Source organism: Dipodomys merriami, unplaced genomic scaffold (assembly GCF_024711535.1).
Source record: "Dipodomys merriami isolate MVZ:Mamm:240054 unplaced genomic scaffold, mDipMer1.0.p SCAF_5, whole genome shotgun sequence".
Classification (NCBI taxonomy): domain Eukaryota; kingdom Metazoa; phylum Chordata; class Mammalia; order Rodentia; family Heteromyidae; genus Dipodomys; species Dipodomys merriami.
In genome coordinates, this window is record NW_027206068.1 from 71,166,034 (window position 1) to 71,192,620 (window position 26,587).

The window sequence follows — 26,587 nt, forward strand, 5'->3', positions numbered from 1 at the left end:
ATACCACCACCCTAACCATTCCAGAAAAGCAGTAAGATCAGCTGTCTTTTAGTCTCTGGAGTTTTAGGCATACTTGTAAGACTTTGTCAGTTTCATACTTTATTACTGGCAGAGAAAGAAGGAGTGAAGCAGAGACTTAGAAAAGAGAATTGCAGTTATAAATATAACTGCATATTTAAAGAAATTGGATGAATGAATTGAAATATGATGAATGAATTTTACATCACATTTGTGGGAGGTAAATAAGGAAGAAACCTAGGTTAATTGACATGTAATTATGTATTTCTATTCAGGTATACCTAGCAATATATTTCCATCAATGAAAATTGTCAATTACTTTAAAAATCTCATATCTAAGTTATTTTCCTGTGAGTATATATATAATTATTTTTGCTTTCTTCTCAGTAGAAACAGTTTAAATGTAATAAGGTTAAATTGTCAATGGTGAAGCTTTCAGATTAAGACTAGAAAGAGAATTAGGATTGCCAGAATCTCATGCCAGATTGCTTCAATTTAAACTTCAGTATTACACTATGAAAACTCATTAAAGCAAGGAAATGAAACTGTAAAAAATACCATAGCTCCAAGCATAAAGAGGGTGAGAATTTGCACCTTGAACCATGATAAAGTAAACTACAAAAGGTAGATTTCAAAAGTATTAATGTTTGAGAAATTGGTTCTCAATATTTCACTTCAAATGATATGAAGTTCAGACAACCAGATGGGTAGTGAAAGAAGATAACAAGCCCATAAAGAACTGCTAGTAGTCTTCTCAAAGTGTGGACTTGTTTTTGATATGCCACCATCTATGTGACCCTGGAATTTTCCAGGCCCAAATGTTAGGATGATGGAAATCCTTTTATCCATCACGGATGCAACCTGTGTGTGCAACAATCAACTATGTGAACATAGATCCTATGAATCTTTCTTGAAAGGATAGAATAATTGGCACAGACAACTCTACCATATACAGGTAAGGCTCTGATTTATTTTGACCATCAGGAAAGGAATACATGTAGTTTGGACATCTTATCTTCTTGTGTTGTGCTTCAGTATTGAGGAGAGAATTGATCCCAGCTGAGACTGTAAAGGAGTCTCCTCAGGAGGCCAAACATGACAAAGATCAATGGAGTGGTACAGAAGATAATGCACAAACATATTTTCTCAGGAAATTTTTTTGGCAATTCATCTTTTAGATACAGGGCATCACCAAATGCATCATTTCTGTAGCCTGGGGAATGTGCTCCACCTTAAGCCTCACCATGTTGGAGCTGAGGGAGGTATCCATTTGTGCACTCTTTATATTGACATGAATAACAGACATGATCTTTTTTGTTGAAATATCTGTGGAAGATAAGAAACAGAGAAATCCTTTTGTACTGTGCATACCTGCTGGGTATCACTCACTTATATACCGGATAAAGAGCAAACACAATTTGTTGTCACAGCCAACAAAGAGATGAAGAAAATAATTTCAGATAGCTGTAAAAGTACAATACACTCAATGCTGTAGGGTATGAAATGTGACAATGAGGACTGCAAAGAGAAGTGATAACTAAGCACCATGTCTTGGCTACTTTTTTCTTTGGAAGGGTGAGTTAAGTGTTCCCTGTAGAGTGCCAAGGGAAAGCAAGTGCAGTTAACTACGGTGAACACATAACTCAGGCAGGAGCATCAGAAGACATCAGAATGTGATAGTGTTGTATTTGTAGTACGAGAGGAGTGGCCACTTGTCTCCATGTTTGACCGAGTGGCCTGTTGGTCAGGTCTCATCTTTTTTTATCCTGATGAGAAATTATTCTTATTTCTACCAGGGCAGGAATCCAGGACCATGCAGCAAGATAAAAGGTACTACATGTTGGAAAGTCCTGTAGTATTTGAAAATCTGTTCTTTCCTCTGAGTTATTCTGCACTGTTATTGGGAGCGTGGCCCCAAGGCCAATCCTATCAACTATTCAGATTGATCTAAAATGGAACAGACCAGTTGAGTGGTGCTTAGTGCTCTGATTCTAAAATAGAAAACAGCAGCCATAAATATCACCAGATTGCTTTCTGAGAATTTGCCTTTAGAGTTTTTAAGTTGGCTTTTCCTGTTGAATTTCTTGTTATTCCATTGATCATGAAGAGAGCAAATGGTAACTTAAGATAGGTTCTGTGTCTACTTGTGTAGACTACACATCCTGGTGTAGCTAGATGTAGAGAAGTGGTGTGAACTCACTTCTAATTCATCACTTAAACATTCATTTGCTTATGAAGACACTGGGCTCTCCAAAACAGTGGACTTGAAAAGTACCAGGGGATTCAATCTGCAATTGTGGTCTCACGAATGATCAAGAGGAGAACTGACATTTACATGCAGAACATACTCCTAAAGAGTTGTTAAATTACATCTGATTATTTATTTCTCGCTGCACATTAATAACACTCACATATTTTAATGGAAGCAGGTAACGAGACATGGGTGAGTGGGTTTGTCCTCCTCGGCCTCTCCAGCGACCGGGACACTCAAGTCTCTCTCTTTGTCCTGTTCCTGGCCATGTACGTGGTCACAGTGCTGGGGAACGTTCTCATCATTCTTCTGATCAGACTGGATAGCTGCCTGCACACTCCCATGTACTTCTTTCTCACCCACCTCTCCCTGGTGGACGTGTCCTATGCCACAAGCATAGTTCCTCAGCTGCTGGCGCATTTCCTTGCAGAGCATAAGGTGATCCCATTCCTGAGCTGTGCAGCCCAGTTGTTTTTCTCCCTGGCCTTGGGTGGCATTGAGTTTGTTCTGCTGGCAGTGATGGCTTATGACCGCTATGTGGTGGTGTGTGACCCACTGAGGTACTCTGCCATCATGCATGGGGGACTGTGCACTAGGCTGGCCATCTCCTCCTGGGTCAGCGGCTCCATCAACTCTCTCATCCACACTTCCATCGCCTTTCAGCTGCCCATGTGCACACACAAGTATATTGACCACATATCCTGTGAAATTCTAGCTGTGATCAGGCTAGCCTGTGTGGACATTTCTTCTGATGAGATTGTAATAATGGTTTCCAGCATCGTCCTTCTGATGACCCCCTTCTTCCTGGTTCTGCTGTCCTACATCCAGATCATCTCCACCATCCTAAAGATGCAGTCTGCAGAGGGCCGGCGGAAAGCCTTCCACACCTGTGCCTCTCACCTGACGGTGGTGGTCCTGTGCTATGGCATGGCCATTTTCACCTACATCCAGCCCCACTCCAGCCCTTCTGTCCTTCAGGAGAAGTTGATCTCTCTCTTCTATGCCACTTTGACCCCCATGCTCAACCCCATGATTTATAGCCTAAGGAATAAGGAGGTGAAGGGGGCCTGGCAGAAACTCCTAGGACAGTTCTCTGGGCTAATATCAAAAATGGTAATTGGATGACTCCAGAGCAGCACTTGGATTAAATGGATTTGCCTCTGCGTTCTCTCCAACTCAGACAGGACAGGCATGATGTGCATTTCCCTGGCAACCAGAAATGAGGTGATTCAACGTGTACTGATGTTATTACACAAGACTGTGAATCATTTGTTTGGATATCCACTTAGAACATTGAAGTTTAATATCTAAAAATCCTACAAAATCTTTGAATTGTTGGAGAAAATAAGCAGAAAAAATATGAGATAATATGGAATACATAAGAAGAACACAAGAAATACTGACTTCCCAGGCAGATTGAATGTAAAATAAGGTAATTTAAATATGAGTTCTATAAAGTCTTGGGAATTTGATTGACTGTATTAATGTAAATCCCTGATTTTTGCATTAAGCATTTCTTCTATATTCACACACACACACACACACACACACACACACACACACATACACACACACAAACACACACACACACACGTGCTAGGCTTTTAGTGTGCTTGTTAAGGGTGTGGAATGCATCTTTAATCAAAAGCTTAAATTATACAAGTAGAAAAAATAATCGAGCCAAGAATAAAAAAATTACAAAGAAGAGACTCCATATGATTACAGCTGGCATTTTTTCACTTGGAGGGCTGTAGCTATTTCTTCCTTACACTTTAGTTCATTTGACTTTCAATTATTAAATATTTCAAGGAACTATCACAAAGCATGAGGTGCCTACACAGTTGTAGCTTTATATTACCCAAAGCCTATTTTGTGTTTGAGTGCTGTCTTAACCCTGCAACATAGCAGGCCTCTCCTAAGATGTTAATGTAACCCAACTTTCTCTTGGTTCTAATCAAGTGACCCCAGTGGACTGTCAAGTGTGTGGCAGTGTCAATAAATGGTTCTTGGGCACTATTGTCAATGGGACCATTCTGATAACAATGCACTTGCATGGTGGGAATGTCAATTGGTGAGGTAATTGTAATGTGCTGTGAGATGTGTTAGAGTGAGCCCATTGAGAGTGATTACAGAATATTCCCTGTTCAAGGACCCTGAGATTGAGCAAAGAAATGTGAGAGCCAGCTATCCTGAGGACTCCCCAATTAAGAAACAACTTGTATAAACTTGTAGTGATGAGGGGAGTATGTCAGGGCAAAGATGCTGTGAGTCCAAGTCTAAGGAGACAAAGCAGGTGGTCAGATATCCTAGAGATCATTGAATGCCAAATTATTTTAAACTCTATTCTGAGAGCCATGAAGAACCAGTAAATATTTTTGGCAGAAATATGGTTTGGAAAAAGTGTCTGTTTTGAAATATCACCCTAACAAATGAAGTAATCGTAGAAAAGATTACAAGCCAGGTCTTTGTCAAATGGGTCAATCCTAATACTGAGAGACTAAGGAAATCTGCAGCAGCGGCGGAGAGAAATATCCATCATGGCATTTAAAAGACAGAAAACCTCCTCTGTCTCTGAGATTGGAGCTCCGATGTGGCTCTCATTCATCTTCTAAAATATTCTATAAGAATATTCGGTAAATTAATGCTAAATTGGAAAATTCCTCATGAGTACATCATGTAAACAAAGGTAGGAGTTGGAGATGAAAGGAGAAAGTTAGCTACAAATGCACATAAACCTCTGTCACCAAGGAGGATCACATGTGGACACGTTGTGTTCTCACTTCTGCAAGCGGCCCTGTGGGTGACATTTTCTCCCTACACTATTGCATGATCTGTTCTCCCTCACAGAGCTCTTCAGCCTATTTGGGGTCTTTAGCTGAATATTGTTTATATCTTCTGAAATGTTGAGTGTGGTTATTGGATTCATAGACTAAAGGTTCATATGTCATCTGTTGAATTTCTGTTTCTATCCCTTTTATTTTATAGGCTTTTTATTTGGGACTGAAGTTTCACAAGTTACATTCTCTGTAAATTAAGTTACTTGGGATTCTAGCAATTCCTATTCAAAATAAGGAAAGTATTTTTGTTGCAAAGACAAAATAAGGTGGTTTCTAGATGGATAAGGTTATTTAGTAGAACTATTTAAGAAAGTTTGGCACTGGAAGTTATTTAAAAATAAATTCTTGTTCAGTAATTAACAACTGTAAAAGTATTACTGGAGATTATTATAAAACATTTTGAAAATAACTTTTTTTAAAAAAGCTTTATACATTTTAAGAATGAACTTGTCAAAATAAAAAAAGAAAAATCCCTATCAGACACATATAAAGGCAATTATCCACTGTGTTTTTGAAAATCCTTTAAAATTATAGTTTTTCAACTGTCATGCCTTCACTTTGGAATAATTTTCAAAATAGAGTCTTATTGTACGTGTCAGTTGGGTTTCCTATCCACTTTGATTACTTTGACGATATTTTGAGAATGTAATTTTACATTCTTTTGTCTCTGTATCTCCTACTAAATCCAGAAGTTTGGTCAAATTTAAGTTTACTTTTCTTCTGGGACTTAGAATTTCATAGGATTCATAGAATTTCTAGCAGATATTCATATTACTTCTTTTTTTTCTTTTCACAATTGTTTTCATTTTCTTTTATTACCTTTTACATTTAAGCAAAAAGGGTTATTGGCATTTTTCTAAGCTTGTTATAGTTAAGTAGTACATGTTTCATATTATATTTATTTATTGGGATATTTGAATAAATGAATATAGTGATTTTTAAAATTTTTATCTTATTGTAAAGGTGCTGTACAGAGGAGTTATAGTTACATGAGTAAGGCATTGAGTACGTTTCTTGCTGAGCGTTGTTACCCCTTATATTACTTCTTGAAGCGTAGAACAAGAAAGGTTTCCACATTTTGAAAGGCACATGAGTGCATGATTCTCATGAAAATGAAAAAGCTAATATTAGAGAGGAAATCAGTACTACTAATGGAAAGAATGGATCTGAGAGATGTTTCAGAGAGCAGTTGAATTATAGAGATTGAAGCGATCAAATCAAGAATGCTTTTGCCAATGTTTTGAGTAAGTGGCACAGAATACTATAGCTAGAGTATAAATTTGTCTTTGCTTTCAACAGATTAGCAAAGAAAAATAGTAATATAAACACCTGGATACCTGAATAAAGACTTCACCATAGTGAAATTTGACACAACAACAACAAAATAAAAGTCCAACTTCTTCCTTCAATTCTGTAGGAGTACTGAACACAAATTGGGATAAAGAATGGGAAAACTATCTAGTGTCCTTCCCAAATACCTAGGATATTTCAGAAACTTTGCCCAAACCACTGGTCACACTGTAAGCCTTGTAATATGACTGAATAAATTAATAGGAAGTTAATACATGTTGTACTGGAGAACACAGATGACTAATGGACAATTGACAGACATTAGCTGAATACCTGAACTGTCATTTGAATGACAAATGCAACAAAGAATGGGGAATAATAAGCAAGTGAGAAATGGAAGAGAGAGTTGGGATGCTGATAGACAATCAGATAACTGAGAAGTTCATAGGTACTGGTGTAGACGAATTACTGAGCATGGACCTAGAAAGATAAATAAATAAGAGGATGCATGATTCACTTTATTTATTTATTTATTTATTTATTTTATTGTGAAAATATTGTACAGAGGAGTTACAATTACATGGGCAAGATAATGAGTACATTTCTTTTATTTATTTTTTATTTATTTTTATTTTTTTATTGTGAAAATACTGTACAGAGGGTTACAATTACATGGGCAAGATAGTGAGTACACTTCTTATCAACCATTGTAGCCTCCTCCTTTGTTTACCCTTCCCATCCCTTTCCATCCTCCCTCCCGTCCCCACCCAATCCTCCCCCACCCAAGTTGTAAAGTTCGTTTTCAACACGACAATGAGTACATTTCTTATCGAGCATTGTAGCCTCCTTCTTTGTTTCCCCTTCCCATCCCATCTTCCCCCTCCTCCACCCACCTAACCCTCCTCCCCCCCTCACTTTAGAATTTATGAAACATAAAGAAAATGCTAGCAAATGGTAGCATGATTCTGTACTTTCAAAATTACATTTTTTTCTATTTAAAAATGAGAGAATCTGTTTTCCTGACCCATGAAGCCATTGCTGTTCTGATTAGCTCTGTGTGAACCCATCAGAGAGCATCACTGAACCTTGCGCCAGGAGTTTATCTAAACTAGTCCCAGGTGATTTCATTCATGGAACCCAGGAGGCACAAGACAATCTCTGTGGTGCATGCTTGTTGGTACACTTTTGGTATGACAATCTTAGACGAAAGGAGATGTCCTTATCACCAGGCAATGAGGACTATCTGAGAAATCTTAAGGGAGATGTGACCGAAGGTGGGTGCAACATGGGTGTATGCTGGAGCAGCATTCCTAGATATCTGATTTTTTTTCAGGGATTTTGAATCTAAGATATGAGCTATGAGTGCTGAAATACCACACGAATAAGTGTGCCAGAAAAAAATGCAGGTAGATCATGTGCTTTCTAATAGCGTAGGTCTTAGGTATAGTTGTATAGTATGAATTTAACAGTTTTGGACTTTAATACTGTCAGAGAAAGAGTGAAACAGCCTGGGCAGAGAGGATTATAATTAATTAAGCCTTGGAAATTCAATTTATGAATTCAGTATCATATTTAGGAAGACACACAGAAGAGAAGCCTAGGTTAAAAAAATTAAGAATTGGGGCTGCGAAGGTGGCTCAGTGGTAGAGTGCTTGCCTTGCATGCTTGAGGCCCTGGGTTTGATTCCTCAGCACCACATAAGCAGAAAAAAAAATTACGAATTGATATTCATTAATAGGTAGCAAGAATATATTTCCAGGGAAGAAAGTTTAAATGATTTGTCTAAGTGTGAGTGTGTGTGTGTGTGTGTGTGTGTGTGTGTGTGTGTGTGTGTGTGTGTGTGTATATATACATATATATGTATATATATATATATATAAAATTATTCTTACTTTGTTCCCAAAAGAAATAGTTTATGTATAAGATGTTTAAATAGTTAAGGCATGAAACATCTGGATTAAGAACTAGATGAGAAATTGAGGTCTCCTGTCTCTCATGTCAGAGTTGGTTCATCCTGAACAACCTGTGTGAAAACTCAGAGGAGAAAAAAATTAAATTATAATTGTGCCATAGATATATGGGGCAGGAAATATAAAATAGTCAAGAAATTGTGCATTGAACCCACAAATAAATACATCATCAAATGTGAATTTTCAAATAATAATTCTGAAAAATTAGGTATCAATATTTGACCTCAAATTATGTCACAAGCCAATCAACCAGATGCAAAGTGAAAGAAGATAACGAACACCTAAAGGACTGCTAGCTGTCTTATTGTTTTTGATATAAACCAGACTATGTGACCCTGGAATTCTCCAGGCCCAAATGTTAGGATGATGGAAATCCTCTTATCCATCACGGATGTAACCTGTGTGTGCAACAATCAACTATGTGAACATTGATCCTATGAGTCTTTCTTGAAAGGATAGAATAATTGACACAGACAATTCTACCATGTGCAGGTAAGGCTCTGATTTATTTTGACCATCAGGAAAGGAATGTATGTAGTTTGGACATTTTATCTTCTCGTGTTGTGCTTCAGTATTGAGGAGAGAATTGATCCCAGCTGAGACTGTAGAGGAGTCCCCTCAGGAGGCCAAACATGACAAAGACTCAATGGAGTGGAGCAGAAGATATTGCACAATACATTTCCTCAGGAAAAACCTTTGGCAATTCTTCCTTCAGGTATATGGCATCACCAACATAACTATGTAGTGCATCATCTCCATAGCCTGAGTAATGTGCTCCACCTTAAGCCTCACCATGTTGGGGCTGTTGGAAGGTATTCATTCATGCACTCTTTTCACTGTCTTTAATAGTGGAAATGATGAAGCTGAAACAATAATTCATATAATAATTTGAATACTTCATGTAAACCTCCAATTTAGTATTATTTCACTTGTAGTCCTTTTAGACAAAAACGTTGCTCAAAATAAACATGTATTTCAAGCATGAGTGACAGAGCTTAATAAACTCTAGCTGTATTAGGGAGATGATATTTAAATTGTATCACACTTAACTACATACTATGTTTTACTTACCAGGATCACAATAATTACCCTATGCTCACTACAATTCATAGAACAAAGAAGTAGCTTCACCACATGTCTGCAGAGATGTACAATAGAAATATATCACATTTGAATGTGAACAGACAATATGAATCATTTGTTAATAAACAAATACTAAGATCATGTGTAGAGAGGTGTGCTTTGAACTCAGTTGAATAGGAGGAGGATGTAATGCAGAGAAAGTGAAATAAGATCCCATGGTTTATGAAGGGATCTAGGAAATGTGTGAAGCTGTTCGAGTTGTATAAATACAGAATCCCAAGTCAACCTTGTATGGGAAGATGAGCTACATAGCGCTGGCTTTTAGTGGTTCAACAAGTCTTTTGAATATAAACTGTTGCTTGTACAGATCCAACTTTCCCTAAGTTATTTGACTTCAATAAAGAGTGGAGTTTTAGAGAGAGCTGTAAACCCACAAGTTAATTAGAGCTGAAAAAAAACCCCAAACCAATCAACCTCTAGTTTCCTGATAAAAAAAGTTAGACCTGAAGAATAAATAGTTTATCCAACTGGTTTATCTACCATCAAATAAGAATCAAAACCCAACTATATTTATATTGGAAGGGGAACCCAGTATTATTTAGAAATAATACTTAAATATTTGTTTTCAAATCAAGACAAATACTCTTGTAAACCTATAAGTAGCAATCTCAGTTGTAAAATGTGATTAACCAATATCAGTGAAAGGTATTTCTGCACTGTCTATCTCAGTAAAATATTTCACAGTGATACACACACATGCAAGTGTCGACGTATTTCCATACCACCATCTGTAATTCTAAAATAAAATTTAATAGGAAAGCAGCAGATTATGAATTTTGTGAAAAATATTTTTCCAAGATAAACTCATAAACATAGCTATGAACCTGAAAATGAAGTAGGTAAATCTGAATTTTGTGTACGATCATGTTTCGATAAAGGCAACTGTGAAGCAAGTAGAAGTTGTGATAGTTTTCCTCTTTCAGATCAGAGACCCTTGTCTGACCAAGAGCCTCTTTCTGCAATGTCTCCTGTCTCTTTTTTTCTACCATTTCCCTTCTTTTGCATACTCCAACAATGCAATGTTTTTTAGTCCATAATAATACAAGAGTGAGCCTAAGAATGAATCAGTCCTGGAATATTTTAAAAATGCTAGCCTGTTTTGGACTGATACCTAAATTCCATATATGTCATCATGGCTTTCCTGAAAAACTGTTTGCTGAGCAAAATAAATCAGAAGGGAATTTCCATTCCAGTGCCCACTTCTAATTCTCTGACTGGTCAATGAAGATCGATTTCAAACACCAGCTTTCATCTCACGCTTTTATATAAGACATCCTCTTGCTTGCTTTCTTTTATTTCAAAGACTAGATCTCTTACAGAAGCAAGAAGAAGAGATAAAACCAGTGAAAAGTGGATTCCCTTATGATATTCCCCCTTAGGCCACCCAAGACAGAAAAACAAAATCTATCTCAAAGACAAGCGGTTGCTGTTAAAAGTAGCCAATTATATATATCTATGTTTGTGAAGGAAAGAGAAGGAAAGTCATATTTGATTCTTTTTTTTTTTTTGCCAGTCCTGAGGCTTGAACTAGGGCCTGGGTGCTGTCCCTGAGCATCTTTTGTTCAAGGTGAGTACTCTACCATTTGAGCTACAGCACTACTTCTGCCTTTTTCTGTTTATGTGGTACTTAGGAATTGAACCCAGGACTTTGTGCATACTAGATAAGCACTCTACCACTAAGCCACATTCCCAGCCCACATTTGATTCTTTATCACCAAACCAGGTACATATGCCTATAAACACACACAATACTGTAGTTCACTCTCAATGCACAAGCAGTTTCCCCTTTAACTATTTACATGAGAACTTTCACTTACTTATGAGTTATTGAATGGGAGCCTGTACTTTATAATAGCTTATCCTTAAAACAGAAATTGCATACTCACTAACTAAACTCAGGTTTCAAAACGAAGTTTGCTGTTGATCTTTCCACAAACACCTGATCTTCCTGATCCTTTCTTTTTCTCCTAATGTACTACATCTAGTTGGCATATTTGAGATAGATTTTGAACTTTCCATTCCCTGTCTTCTCATCATTTGTCATTTTGCCTACCATCATCCACTACGGTTCTCTCCTTGATCAAGAATAAAGGTGCAGAATGATGACAACTTCCTGCCTTAGTTTCAGGCTGTAGCGGACCCTGCACTCGACTCCAAGAATTACATGGTATTCTTGTGAAGGCACTAGCCTGTTGCTCTAGAACAAGGACATAAAAAGCCTGCACTGGTGAATGATTTAACACTGAACATGGGACTGGCAGGCCCTTGAATGTATATTCTTAAAAAAATACTCTTGGCCTATTCAGTTTCTTCTGTTTTATTTTTTCTTCTTACTTCCTCTGCAAATTAATAGTCTTCAAAGTTTTAGCAGGTAACGAGACGTGGGTGAGTGGGTTTGTCCTCCTCGGTCTCTCCAGCGACCGGGACACTCAAGTCTCCCTCTTCGTCCTGTTCCTGGCCATGTACGTGGTCACAGTGCTGGGGAACGTTCTCATCGTTCTTCTGATCAGACTGGACAGCCGCCTGCACACTCCCATGTACTTCTTTCTCACCCACCTCTCCCTGGTGGACGTGTCCTATGCCACAAGCATAGTTCCTCAGCTGCTGGCGCATTTCCTTGCAGAGCATAAGGTGATCCCATTCCTGAGCTGTGCAGCCCAGTTGTTTTTCTCCCTGGCCTTGGGTGGCATTGAGTTTGTTCTGCTGGCAGTGATGGCTTATGACCGCTATGTGGCGGTGTGTGACCCGCTGAGGTACTCTGCCATCATGCATGGGGGACTGTGCACTAGGCTGGCCATCTCCTCCTGGGTCAGCGGCTCCATCAACTCTCTCATGCAGACAGCCATCACCTTTCAGCTGCCCATGTGCACACACAAGTCTATTGACCACATATCCTGTGAACTCCTAGCTGTGGTCAGGCTGGCCTGTGTGGATACCTCCTCCAACGAGGTTGCCATCATGGTTTCCAGCATCGTCCTTCTGATGACCCCCTTCTTCCTGGTTCTGCTGTCCTACATCCAGATCATCTCCACCATCCTAAAGATGCAGTCTGCAGAGGGCCGGCGGAAAGCCTTCCACACCTGTGCCTTTCACCTGACGGTGGTGGTCCTGTGCTATGGCATGGCCATTTTCACCTACATCCAGCCCCACTCCAGCCCTTCTGTCCTTCAGAAGTTGATCTCTCTCTTCTGTGCCATTTTGACCCCCATGCTCAACCCCATGATTTATAGCCTAAGGAACAAGAGGTGAAGGGGGCCTGGCAGAAACTATTTGGATGATTGTTTGGATTCACCACAAAACTGACACTTGGGTGGCTTAGGAGCACCATTTGGAAGATGGAGTTTTGCCTCTTGTTCTCTACCAAGCTCAGACATGACAGTTGTGAGCCACCTTACCCCGGGAATCAGGAAGGTTGGGAGGAGGCTCAGTGGTTGGGGGTGTGGGATGGGGTATGTTTTTATGTCCCATTAGCATGTTCAGAACAGTTAAACCCTACTGTCCTAGAACTTTCCACAATTACTTAGTTCTACAGCTGGAATCCAAAGATAGTTTGCCTCATGATGATGGTTCAAACCACAATTTCCTAATTTTGCAATATTTCTCTTTTTTTTCTGCTTTCAAAAATGTGTCTCTGCACTCTGAAAACATTACAGGATAGAATAGGAGACACCCTAGGTCTCCTTGGCACAGGCCGAAATTTTCTTAATAGAGATCCAGAAACACAACAAATCAAAGAAAGGTTGGACAAATGGGATTGCATGAAATTGCAGAGCTTCTGCATGGCAAAGGATATAGCTAACAAGATCAGTAGAAAGCCCACGGACTGGGAGAAGATCTTCACTAGCCATACAACAGACAAGAGTCTCCTATCTAAAATATACCCAGAACTCAAAAAATTAAATCCCCCCAAAACAAATCTTCAAAGAAACAACTGCCCAATAAATAAGTGAGCTAAAGACTTGAAGAGAAACTTCTCTGAAGAGGAAAGAAGGATGGCTAATAGATACATGAAGAAATGCTCAACCTCTCTAGCCATAAAAGAAATGCAAATCAAAACAACACTGAGATACCACCTCACTCCAGTTAAATTGGCTATAATCAAGAACTCTAATAACAACAGATGCTGGAGGGCATGTGGACAGAAGGGAACCTTACTGCTTTGTTGGTGGAGTGTAAACTTGTTCAACCACTTTGGAAAGCAGTATGGAAGTTCCTCAAAAGACTCCACATAGAGCTCCCCTATGACCCAGCAATCCCACTTTTGGGCATTTACCCAAATGATCACAAACAAGACCACACTAAAGCTACCAGCATGACTATGTTTATTGCAGCATTATTTACCATAGCTAAGATATGGAACCAACCCAGATGCCCCTCAGTAGATGAATGGATAAAGAAAATGTGGTATATATACACAATGGAATTCTATGCCTCCATCAGAAAGAATGACATTGCCCCATTTGTTAGGAAATGGAAAGACTTAAAAAAAATTATATTAAGTGAAGTAAGCCAGGCCCAAAGAAACATAGGTCTCATGGTTTCCCATATTTGCAAAAACTAGTATATGTCTGAGTCAAGCAGAAAATGTCAGATAAGTTGATGTTAGGGGAATAAACCCCAAGATAAGTATTCAAATGTTTTTTGTGTGTTTTTTTCTTTCGTGCAATTGTTTCTAACATATTTATAAGATGATTTCTATGTTGCTTTGTATGTCCCTCCCCCACAGTATAACCCCTGCTTTCACTGTATTTGATATTGGTATAATTTGTGGAGGGAAAGGGAAAAAATGAATCGTTTAACTAGGGATACAGGTGGACCCATTGCAACAATGAGATGTACAAGTTGTTATGTCGAAAAACAAACTTTATAACTTGGCGGGGGTTGGGAGGAGGTTTGGGTGGGGGAAGAGGGGGAGTATGGGAAGAGATGAGAAGGGGAAACAAAGAGGAGGCAACAATGCTTGATAAGAAATGTACTCGTTATCTTGCCCGTGTAATTGTAACTCCTCTCTACGGTATTTTCACAATTTAAAAAAAAATGTGTCTCTGCTGGGCACCAGTGGCTCATGCCTATGTTCCTAGCTACTCAGGAGGCTGAGATCTGAGGATCATATTTCAAAGCCAGCCCCGGTAGAAAAGTTTTTGTGGGAGACTCCTCTCTCCAATTAACCACTCAAAAACCAGAAGTGTCTCTGTGGCTCAAAGTGGTAGAGCACTAGCCCTGAGCAAAAGAGCTCAGGAACAGTGCTCAGACCCTGAGTTCAAGCCCTATGACTCACAAAAACAAATCATCTTTAAGTAGTTATACAAATGAATTTTCATTTAACAAAGTTTATGAACATAATATATCTTGATCAATGTCACCTCTTTCAACAATATTCCATGAGTTATTGAGATGTAATACTATGTAAATGAAGAGGAATATATAATTGAAATAAAACAACTTTTAAATTTATTTTGGGTTTTCTGTGTTATATTTTATTCTTTATGTTTATGGATTTTACATTGAACCACGGATTCTTATTCAATAAAATATGCATGGAGTTATACTTGGAATTATTAGATGTCCTATTGGGAGTTAAATACGTAGTCACACTTGAAGATTTTGTCACAGTAATGCATGGTGATACAGCTATGGCCTGCACTTCTGCGATTGTTATTCTGGGGTAAGATGAGGAGAATGTTATTACCCAAAGTGATTAAACATTTTGTGTGTGCATAAGATCTACTATAATATGTAATTTATGATTGCACTGACTACCAAACATCAACCAAAATTCTTGTTTTACTCTGATATGGATGTAATTATTGATTGTTTATATACAATGATGTTATTGGCTGTGAGACTTGGGTTTTTTCTAAATAGTGACCAATTTGAAAAGAACATTTGTGTATATGCATAGAATCTTCTCTCAAGTGCAGTTCGATTTCTCAAAATTTAGAAGCTCTCTAAAATAAAAAAAAAAAAGAAATAAATTGAAAAAATTGTAAAGGACATAAAATAGGAAACCCACAGTTAACTCCAGCTTTTCAGATTCCTTGAAAAGCCAATAAAAGATGAAATGGTTTTAGTGGAAATTTTAAGAAATTTAGTGGAAATTTTAAGAAACCTGATAGGTGAGTCTTCTAAGTTGAAGTTACCTCCATGCTTATTTATTTATTTATTTATTCATTCATTCATTCATTTTTGTCAATCTTGAGCTTGAATTCTGGGCCTTAGCATTGTCTCTGAACTCTTCTTGTTCAAGGCTAGTGCTCTACCACTTTGAGACAAAGAGCCACTTCTGGTTTTCTCCTGGCTAATGGGAGATAAAAGTCTCGTGGACATTCTTGCTTGGGCTGGCCTTGAATTGTTATCCTTGGATCTCAGCCTCCTGAGTAGGTAGGATTACAGGCATGAGCCACCAGCACCCAGCTTCTTGCGTGTTGTAAAATCTTTCTCCCACCTCATCACACAAGCAGATTGTTGGTCGTGGAGCTTGAACTCTGGGTCTGGGCCCTGTCCCTGAGCTCTTCAGCTCTAGGCAAGCACTCTACCACTCCAGCCACAATGCCACTTCCAGTTTTCTGGTGGTTAATTGGAGACCAGAGTCTCATAGATTTTCCAGCTGAGGCTGCCTTTGAACCGTGATCCTCAGATCTCAGCCTCCTGAGTAATCCTAGGATTACAGGTGTGAGCCACTGGTACCCAGCCCCACAACTTTTATTGTTGAATCATAGGGAGTTCTTCTGAAAGTACACTATGCCTTTGATGAAATACGCAGATGGGAAAAGAGAAGATACGACAGAGCAGGAGACAGCTAAGGAGAAATGATACAGCAGCAAGTCTTCCCTTTCACTGCCAAAAGTTATCAAGGAGGGAGCCTCTTTTACGCTTTTGTGTCTTTATTAGGTTTTATGACTTGTAGTTATTCCATCTGTGAATATGTCACACAATCTCCGTGTTCAAAATTGAAGGCTCACGTATTCCACTGTACATTGAAAATTTGTACTTTACCTTAAAATTGATTTTATCCGAACTTTTCTGAGACAGCAGATGCTTCAAAGTACCAATGAGATCAGGCTGAATTTTTTCTTTCTGTTAATTCAATAAATACTAATGGAGTGCTTTCTGTTTACATGTTAGTGATGGTGAATGTTCGATGAGAGCACAGGACAGAAGCTAAAAGCTTGGCAGTCAAGGTTATGGCCAAAGAGTTGGAGGAAAGAACACAGCAATGATAGTACAGTGAGATCAATGTTGTAGTGGGAATTGGCTTGGGGCTTGAATGAGAGGACTCCCTTAGCATGATTATGGAAGGCTTTCTACATGAAGTAATGTTAGGATGCAACAGATAAGAACATTTCATTTAGGAAACAAACAACTTGACCAAAATACATCAGTGGAAAGACGTGTGTGTGTGTGTGTGTGTGTGTGTGTGTGTGTGTGTGTGTGTGTGTGTGAGAGAGAGAGAGAGAGAGAGAGAGAGAGAGAGAGAGAGAGAGAGACAGAGACAGAGACAGAGACAGAGACAGAGACAGAGACAGAGAGAGACAGAGACAGAGAGAGAGAGACAGAGAGAGAGAGAGAGAGAGTGGTACTTCAGTGACTTGAGCCATTCTGGAAGAGATGAGAGAGAAATTAAGCATGCTGATGATGCAGGGGTAAAATCAGATAAAATCAGGTGGAGCTTTTAAATCACATTTAATCTTTTGCCTGGTAGAAATAAGGAGGTACTGATAGTTTCAGCAGAGGGCATCTTGATAGAACTAAACATTTGAGAGATGACTAGCAAATTAATATGAGGAAGGGAAGACTCAGCCCACAATATCTGTTCATAATAGTCAGGATTGTCTATGATGGTTGCAGCCTTGTTTCTTCACCCTCTTAGTAGAGGAGCTCTAATATTATTACTTCTGTTGAAAAACATGAGGAAAGCAGTGCAAGAGGAAACTTGGAAAGGACCTATCACATTTAATTTCTCAGTTTCTTTAAGATTTCTGAGATGTAAGTGGCTCACATCTATATACTCAGCTATTCAAGAGGCATAGGGAGATCAGCCAGGGCAAAAATGTGAGATGCTGTCCACAAATTAAAGCAGAAAGGGTGGAAGCATGGCTCAAGTGGTAGAGAAAAAGACTCTTAGTTCCAACCCCAAGACTGCAATTTGTAATAAATATGTATATATATATATATATGCACACATATATTCTGAGGCTCCTTGCAGAACTAGAAAATGTCTGTCAATTTTTATTGCAGTCAATTGTAGACAAATATAATTTTGCTAAGAGAAATTATAAGTACTAACAACAATATAGCTATTAAGTTCTATATAAATGGTATGCAATAACTCTGATGTGTGTTTTCACTAAGTGCTAATTGCTATCTAAATACTATTGCTAGAGATCAAGTACAATTCAAATTTGTGAGTACTTAGAGAGTACGCAACCATAAACAGGCACACAGGAGGAAGGAGACAATGTAACTTTCAATAATCTTTCTTAACTTTTTTTTTTCGGTTAGTTGTGAGGCTTGAACTCTGGGCCTGGGCGCTGTCCCTCAGCTCTTCAGCTCAAGGCGAGCGCTCTACCACTTGAGCCACAACACCACAACACTTCCGATTTTCTGAGTGGTTTATTGGAGAGAAGAGTCTCATGGATTTTCCTGCCCAGGATGGCTTTGAACCGTGATCCTCAGATCTTAGCCTCCTGAGTAGCTAGGATTACAGGTGTGAGCCACCAGCACCTGGCTTTCTTTTTTTTTTTTTTTAATTTAATTTAATTTTATTTGTGAACATACTGTACAGAGGGGTTACAATTACATGGGCAGGATAATGCGTACATTTCTTACCAAGCATTGCACCTTCCTCCTTTGGTTTACCCTTCACATGCCTTCCCAGCCTCCCCCCTCCCCCCCAATCCCAATCCTTCCCCTTTCCCCCCCTCCACCCCCCCCCCGCACCAACGTTGTAAAGCTCGTTTTGGACATGACAACTTGTACTTCTCATTGTTGTAACAGGTCCACCTGTATCCTTAAACAACTGGTTTTTCCCCATCTCCTCCACAAGTTATACTGACATCAAATATAGTGAAAGCAGGGGTTATACTGTGGGGGAGGGACATACAAAGCAACAAAGAGATAATCTTATAAATGCATTAGAAACACATGCATGAAAGAAAAAAAACATTAAAATACATATCTAAGGGTTCATTTTCCTGACCTCACATTATCTGTCCTTTTCCGCTTGACTCATACATATACTAGATATTGCAAATAAGGGAAACCATGGGACCTATGTTTCTTTGGGCCTGGCTTATTTCACTTAATATAATTTTTTCCAAGTTTTTCCATGTCCTAACAAATGGGGCAATGTCATTCTTTCTGATGGAGGCATAGAATTCCATTGTGTATATATACCACATTTTCTTGATCCATTCATCTGCTGAGGGACATCTGGGTTGGTTCCATATCTTTGCTATGGTAAATAATGCTGCAATAAACATTGTTGTGCTGGTAGCTTCACCACGGAAACAACCAAGATTCAGAACATTATAAGGGAATACTTCTCAAAACTTTATGCAAATAAGTTTGAGAATTTGACAGAAATGGACCTTTTCCTAGCAAATATTGACATGCCAAAACTAAACCAAGATGAGTTAAACTATCTTAACAGGCCCATATCAAGCACTGAAATAGAAACAGCAATAAGAGACCTCCCAGCTAAGAAAAGTCCAGGACCAGAAGGTTTTACAGCGGAATTCTACAAGGCCTTCAAAGCAGAGCTCACACCAATACTCCTCCAACTCTTCAATGAAATTGAAAGAGAAAGCTCACTACCGAACACATTCTATGAAGCCATCATAACCCTCATCCCAAAACCAGGCAGGGACTCATCAAAGAAAGAGAACTATAGACCCATTTCTTTGATGAATATTGATGCAAAACTTCTCAACAAAATTTTGGCCAATCAACTTCAACAATTCATCCAAAAAGTCATACACCACGATCAAACAGGATTCATTTCAGGGATGCAAAGCTGGTTCAATATACGCAAATCAATTAATATTATTCATCACATCAACAGGAGCAACAATAAGAACCACATGGTAATCTCAATAGATGCAGAAAAAGCATTCGACAAGATCCAACACCCCTTCATGATGAAGGTTTTGGAAAAATTAGGAATCCATGGAACATTTCTCAATACAATAAAGGCTATATATGACAAACCTACAGCCAGCATTATACTCAATGGTGAAAAACTAAAGCCATTTCCTCTTAACTCAGGAACAAGACAAGGATGCCCACTCTCTCCACTCCTCTTCAATCTAGTATTAGAATGTCTAGCTACAGCAATAAGACAAGATGCAGACATAAAGGGGATCCAAATAGGGAAAGAAGAAATAAAACTCTCCCTCTTTGCAGATGACATGATCTTGTATTTAAAGAATCCCATAGACTCCACTCCCAAATTACTCAAGCTGATTCAAAACTTTGGCAAAGTAGCAGGTTATAAAATTAACCCCCCAAAATCAATGGCTTGTTTGTATGCCAACAATGAGAAAAGTGTGGCTGAAATTAGGAAAGCAACTCCATTTGTAATAGCCCCACAAAAAATAAAATACCTAGGAATTAACTTAACCAAAGAAGTGAAGGACCTTTATGATGAAAACTTTAAAATCTTGAAAAAGGAAATCAACACAGAACTAAAAAAATGGCAAAGCCTCCCATGCTCCTGGATTGGAAAGATTAACATCGTGAAAATGGCAATACTTCCCAAGGCTATCTACAAATTCAATGCAATACCTATCAAAATTCCAACCTCATTCTTCAAGGAAATAGAAGAGGCAATCCAAAAATTCATATGGAACAATAAAAGACCCCGAATAGCAAAAACGCTCCTCAACGGAAAGAACACTGCTGGAGGAATATCAATACCAAATTTCAAACTCTACTATAAAGCCATAGTAATCAAAACAGCTTGGTATTGGCATAAGAACAGACCTCAGGACCAATGGAATAGAATTGAAAATCCAGAAATGAACCTACAGACCTATAGCCATCTAATCTTCGATACGGGAGCTAAAACAATAGAATGGAAGAAAGACAGCCTCTTCAGTAAATGGTGCTGGCAAAATTGGTTAACTACATGTAGAAAACTAAAGCTAGATCCTTATATATCACCCTGCACCAGAATCAACTCCAAATGGATCAAAGACCTTGAAGTCAAAGCAGACACTCTGAAAACATTACAGGATGGAATAGGAGAAACCCTAGGTCTCCTTGGTTCAGGCCGAAATTTTTTGAATAGAGACCCGGAAACACAACAAATCAAAGAAAGGTTGGACAAATGGGATTGCATAAAGTTGCAGAGCTTTTGCAGGGCAAATGACATAGCTAGCAAGATCAATAGAAAGCCCACGGATTGGGAGAAGATCTTTACTAGCCATACAACGGACAAGGGTCTCATATCTAAAATATACTTGGAACTCAAAAAATTAAACCCCCCAACAACAAATCCTCAAAGAAACAACTGCCCAATAAATAAGTGGGCGAAAGACTTAAAGAGAAACTTCTCTGAAGAAGAAAGAAGGATGGCCAATAAACACATGAAGAAATGTTCAACATCCCTAGCCATAAAAGAAATGCAAATCAAAACAACATTGAGATATCACCTCACCCCAGTTAGAACGGCAAAAATCAAGAACTCTAACAACAACAGATGCTGGAGGGGATGTGGACAGAAAGGAACCTTACTTCATTGTTGGTGGGAATGTAAACTTGTTCAACCACTTTGGAAAGCAGTATGGAGGTTCCTCAAAAGACTTCACATAGAACTCCCCTATGACCCAGCAATCCCACTTTTGGGCATTTACCCAAATGTTTACAAGCACCTGGCTTTCTTAATTTTTTGACTTTTATTTTTTGAAATGAAAGCAGCTAATCCTTTGGTTCACATATATGAAAATAAACAAGGAGCCAGTTCATGTAGATAATATTTTCCCCTAAGATAAGTTCTCATGTACTTATGAAATAAATATGAATAGCATCTTCTAGAGAACCAACAACTGGTGTACAAGATGGTAGTCATGATTCCAAAAAGGAATAGTTGTCACTTCTTATAGTATGAATGGTACCAAGTCAGGCACGTCTGTTGCCAAGCAAAAATAGCTTGAAAGCTGGGTATGTTAATGCTTACCTGTAATCCCAGTACTCTAAGGCTGAGGTGGAAGGATTAAGTGTGGGGACTGTCTTTGCTCATAGTGAGTTCAAGGCTAACCCATGTGAGTTTACTACATAGGGAGACCTTGTCTATAAATAATTAAACAAATACATAAATAAATGGCTATATCCTATTGCTACTATCTGCATTCTGCTAGCTACTTTCTGCATTCGCACAACGCACAACCACACACTCAAGTGTCACTGAAACCATTCTGTTTTATGAAAGTTTGATGGGAATTAACCATCATATAGTTATCTTCCTGGTGTGTGTGTGTGTGTGTGTGTGTGTGTGTGTGTGTGTGTGTGTGTGTGTGTGTGTGTGTGTGTGTGTGTGTGTGTGTGTGTGTAGACCTAAAGAGGTTCATTGCCAAGTCCCCTGGCCTGCTAGGCCAGTGTCAAATAACATTTTGGGTACAAGTAGAGGCCATAGACACTATATTAAGTGCAGATGCATAACTTTGTGGATTTTTTTGTAATGGCTTCCTTACACTCAACTCTCTCACACAGGTGTATCTTTATTAGATAGTTTAGTCCATAAGGAGGCCTCCTGAACCCATTTCTGTAGTATCTGAAGAATATAATATGAAAGCAGATCTCTAGATTCAAACACAGTTAAGTATTTTCACAGTTCTTCAAAGGCAGTCTTCCAATAGTGATTTAGAAAAGAAAAATGTCCCTGAAAGTGGTTGCATTAGTTTCAACAAGAACAAGAGTTGTGTTGTAGGAAATGTGGCTCAAAGATCCTCTGGCTGGATCATGAATAATTGGGTACTGTTGGTTTAATATTCTAACTCATGAGTGCTTGGAGAGACAGTCGCCTGAAAGTTATGACTTTCTCAAAGAGAAATTTCAACAGAGACTAAGGAGAGTGTCGCTTGGGGAAACGGGACTTTGGATTCTCTCTTCATTTCTAGGCTTAGGGAATACTAACATCTCATTTGTAAAGTCTTGCAGGATAGATGAGAAGAGGTTCCTGAATGAAGTGGGAAAATGGAGGTTTTTTTTTTTTAAAGGAAAAAATAAAGATAAAAATGTAACAGAAGAAAGCCTAACAAATACAGGATAATTTCCCTACAGAGATTTTTTATCTCGGAGGGTATAGGAATTACTTCTTCCAAATCCCACATCTTGGACAAGTTTTCTCTCCAATTGGTCCACTACTGGCCTCTTCCAGTGACGGAGTGAGATGTGTTCAGAGGCTGTCTGGTGTAAAACTAGGGTCTCCTAAACTCTGTGGCTTTTACTGAGATTCTTAAAGTTCACATAGAAATTGAACTGAACTTGGCTTATAAAGAGATAAAAGTCCCATTTTGCAATCTTTTTGTAAGAAGACACATTTGGGTAGACAAATCAGCAGACTTTCCTACGATGTGTTTCTGGATCTTTCTAAAGAGAGAATAGGTTTGAGTCTGTCATGCTTCTTTGGAGGAGGTGGAAAAGGTAGGGTAACACCTGTGAAGTCCTTCACCAAGAAGGGGATGAAGCTCAGGAGAATGCAAAAGCCCCCACCGCCTCCTGTGGAGCGAGCAGAGCACAGGTTTGTGCTGACCAGGCACTCCTCAGTGGTGCTGGTCAGAAGGTCCCTTCTGAGTTGTGGGCTATAGTGTGTACAGGCATATAAGTAAATATGTCGGAGGAGGAAGTAGGGATGTGTGGGAAGACAATTTAGCCCAATTACACTTTGGGGACAGCTTAAAGTTTTTATGTGGCTTGTTTGTTGTGAACACCTGTGCTGTATGATTAGCAAAAGCTAGACACACGATTCTAGGAAGGAAAGGTGGTACAGAAATGCTTTCTTGCCGTGCACAACATGGTCATTTCACTTCTGAAACTTGGTTAAGATTTATTTATATGGCAATATATTAAGGTAGGTATTTTTGGATACGGTCGTGGGGCCTGAACTCTGGGCCTGGGCGCTGTCCCTCAGCTCTTCAGCTCAAGGCTAGCGCTCTACCACTTGAGCCACAGTGCCACTTCCGGCTTTTTTTTAATTTTTTCTGCTTATGTGGTTCTGAGGAATCAAACCCAAGGCCTCATGCATGCAAGGCAAGCACTCTACCACTGAGCCAACTTCCCAGCCCAAGGGTAGGTATTTTTGTACTTTTTTTTTTTTTTTACCTTTTTTTTTTTTCTGTTGGTCATGAGGCTTGAACTCTGGGCCTGGGCACTGTCCCTCAGCTCTTCAGCTCAAGGCTAGTGCTTTACCACTTGAGCCACAGCACCACTTCCAGTTTTCTGAGTGGTTTATTGGAGATTAGAGTCTCATGGACTTTCCTGCTCGGGCTGACTTTGAACTGCGATTCTCACGTCTCAGCCACCTGAGTAGCTAGGATTATAGGCGTGAAACACTGGCACCCAGCTTCTTTTACTTTTTGTCTACTTTCTCTATACAAATTCCTGTCTCTCTCTCTCTCCTCTTTCTGTCTTGCTTTTACTATTGATGCATTTTCTTATTTCTTTTATCCTCCTTTCTTCCCATCTTCCAATGAGTTAGCACAGACAAGAAGACATGGTCCATTCAGACAGATCAAGAAACAAGGTGATAGAAGTTAACCCAAATGCACGCTAATTGGCAAAGTAGTATATGCATTCTTTGGGAGAGGTACTATTAAAAAAAGTGATGGTGATATATGATGGCTGTTTTTCTTCTATCTATAATCAACACATTCCTTACTGGTCTTAATTTTTTGTGAGTGTACTGAGGCTTAAATTGGCCTTGCACTCTTCAGGGTTCTCACTCATGGCTGGTGGTCTGGTGGTCTACCATGCGAGCCACATTCCCAGGGCTGTCTTTTGCTTGTTCACTGAAGATAAGAGTCTCATGGATTTAATCTGTCCAGGGTGACTCTGAACCATGATGCTTAGCTTTCATTCTCCTAAGAAGGTAGGGCTCAAGGTGTGGCCACCAGCATTCTGCTAATTATTATTAATTTTGGAAGAAGTTAAGTGCTCAAAACCTCAATAAATGAATTTGAGTTTTCTTATTTGGAACCTGATGTCCAGGAAGCAATCATCATACACAATTATCACTGCATTATCATGTTCATTCCTCTGCTGTCACAATTCCTTATGTGATTTATTTCCTAGGTAACAGAAGAACCAGAAAGTTTCGTTTCTCAGAGCTTGTTTATGAAACAATATCTGCTTGTGGTTGATTTCCATTGATGGGTCCCAGGCTCTGACATACCTCTGACTTGTCTCTCTATTTGCAATCTGCAGTATCTACAAGTAATGATGATTTTAACTCTTCCTTTTTCATTAGGGCTAAAAAGGGTGGGTGTGCTCTTTCCTTTTTGAGGGGAGTACAGAAGGTTTAAACTCCGGGCTTTGCATTTGAATAATGCTGAACTATACCTACAGACTTGTTTTTCATTGGTTATTTTTCAGGTCAGGTCTTGCTTCCTGCTTGGATGCACATCAGAGCTCTGATTCTACTTCCTCTAGATTTCTTGTCACTGAAATCATAAATACAAACCACTGTATTCAACTTTCCTCCTTGGGGATGAAATGTGACATTTTTTGTCTAGGCTCTGCCACTTGGAAGATTCATATTACAGCACCAAGATATGATAGCTAGAATTATAGGAGTGATTCATTACTGATAGGCTGATTTCTTCGTTCTGACAAAAATATTACAATGTGACCGGCTAACCTGTTGAAATTCTGAAGTCTAATGAATTAAAGGATGGCCTCTCTTTGCTGTATCTTATATACATTATATCAGGTAGGAATTGGTTATTAAGCTTAATTCATTCCCAGATGAAAGAATGATGTATATGTATAACTCCCAGGGCCTTTTTGTCTGCTGGCCAATCAAATGATCTAGCATTTTATTTATTGTTCCATGGTAAGCCATCCTTACACATGAACATACTCAGTACATGCTGGATTCTCATCAATGCCTCCCTGACGGCCAGTGACAAGTAGGTGGTATACATGGTTGGGACATACATGGGACCCGTCCCATGTTTTGTAGTTAAAAGGCAGAGTGGAGAGCCAGAGTCTGTGAGGAATTGAGAGTGAGCTTTTCTGAGTCCATGGGACTTTTGGAAAACATTTGTGATTTGAATAAAAAACAAAAGCATGATTACTAAGAGTGCCAGAGAGTATTTCATAATATAGGACCGTCAACTTTTCCAAAACACTAGCACACTATCAGGATTAGAAAGTATAGGGATAGTATTTGGAAGACTAGGGTATTATCGAGTCATGATCTAGGAAAACAGCACAAAGACCAGCAAAGCAGTTCTCCAATGAAGTGAAGCATTCAAATAGTTGACTAAGGGCAAAGGAACCAGGCAGGATGGTCCTGTAATTCCGGCCTGCAGGAAGGGGAGGAGAAGGACAGGGAATTTAAGGCTAGCCTTGGCTGTACAGCATGACCTAATTTCACAAGCAAACAAACAAACAAACTCCAAACAAAGAAACAAAGTAAGAGTAAAGGGAGTTAATAGAAAGAGACAACCAACTTGTAATGTTAATTTCAGGTAATTATTTTCTGTCACACCATAGCCTCTAAGCCCTACCTATCATTATTTTTAGGACACATACAAAATAGAATCAGCAAGATTCCCACGATCCCTTAGTTAATTGGCTATTTGTGGCAGGTATTTGAGTTTTTACACCTATGAGAGGTTAATGCTTCTTGTAGTTTGTTTTTAAATAGACATGCCCTGTTCACCTGTCCTTTACTACTTTTCTAAAGGAAGAAGAATGTACCAGGGGATTATTTCCTCCTATCTTCTCATCCACATAGAAACAGTCGTGAAGAATCTTACTATGGGGGATGAATCACCCAGATGTTCCTTTTCTTTTTAAATTTTTTATCCACTCTAAAACAATTTCTGATGTATCTTTGCAGCTTTGAATATTCC

The 26,587-nt window shown here is 38.9% G+C and overlaps 2 protein-coding genes across 2 annotated transcripts; both read left to right on the top strand.

Annotated features, from left to right (window-relative positions):
• The first annotated feature begins 2,437 nt into the window (after positions 1 to 2,437).
• LOC138810174 (olfactory receptor-like protein OLF3) lies at positions 2,438 to 3,394 on the top strand. Its single transcript, XM_069997350.1, has one exon. It carries the CDS (start codon positions 2,438 to 2,440, stop codon positions 3,392 to 3,394), a length of 957 nt encoding a protein of 318 aa, XP_069853451.1.
• An 8,575-nt stretch (positions 3,395 to 11,969) lies between these two features.
• On the top strand, positions 11,970 to 12,758 carry LOC138810175 (olfactory receptor-like protein OLF3). Its single transcript, XM_069997352.1, has one exon. The coding sequence runs from the start codon at positions 11,970 to 11,972 to the stop codon at positions 12,756 to 12,758; it is 789 nt and encodes a 262-aa protein (XP_069853453.1).
• Positions 12,759 to 26,587: the final 13,829 nt, after the last annotated feature.

Excerpts from the sequence above, each read along its gene's own strand:
- LOC138810174 (XM_069997350.1), top strand. The coding sequence starts at position 2,438 with ATGGAAGCAGGTAACGAGACATGGGTGAGTGGGTTTGTCCTCCTCGGC.
- LOC138810175 (XM_069997352.1), top strand. The coding sequence starts at position 11,970 with ATGTACGTGGTCACAGTGCTGGGGAACGTTCTCATCGTTCTTCTGATC.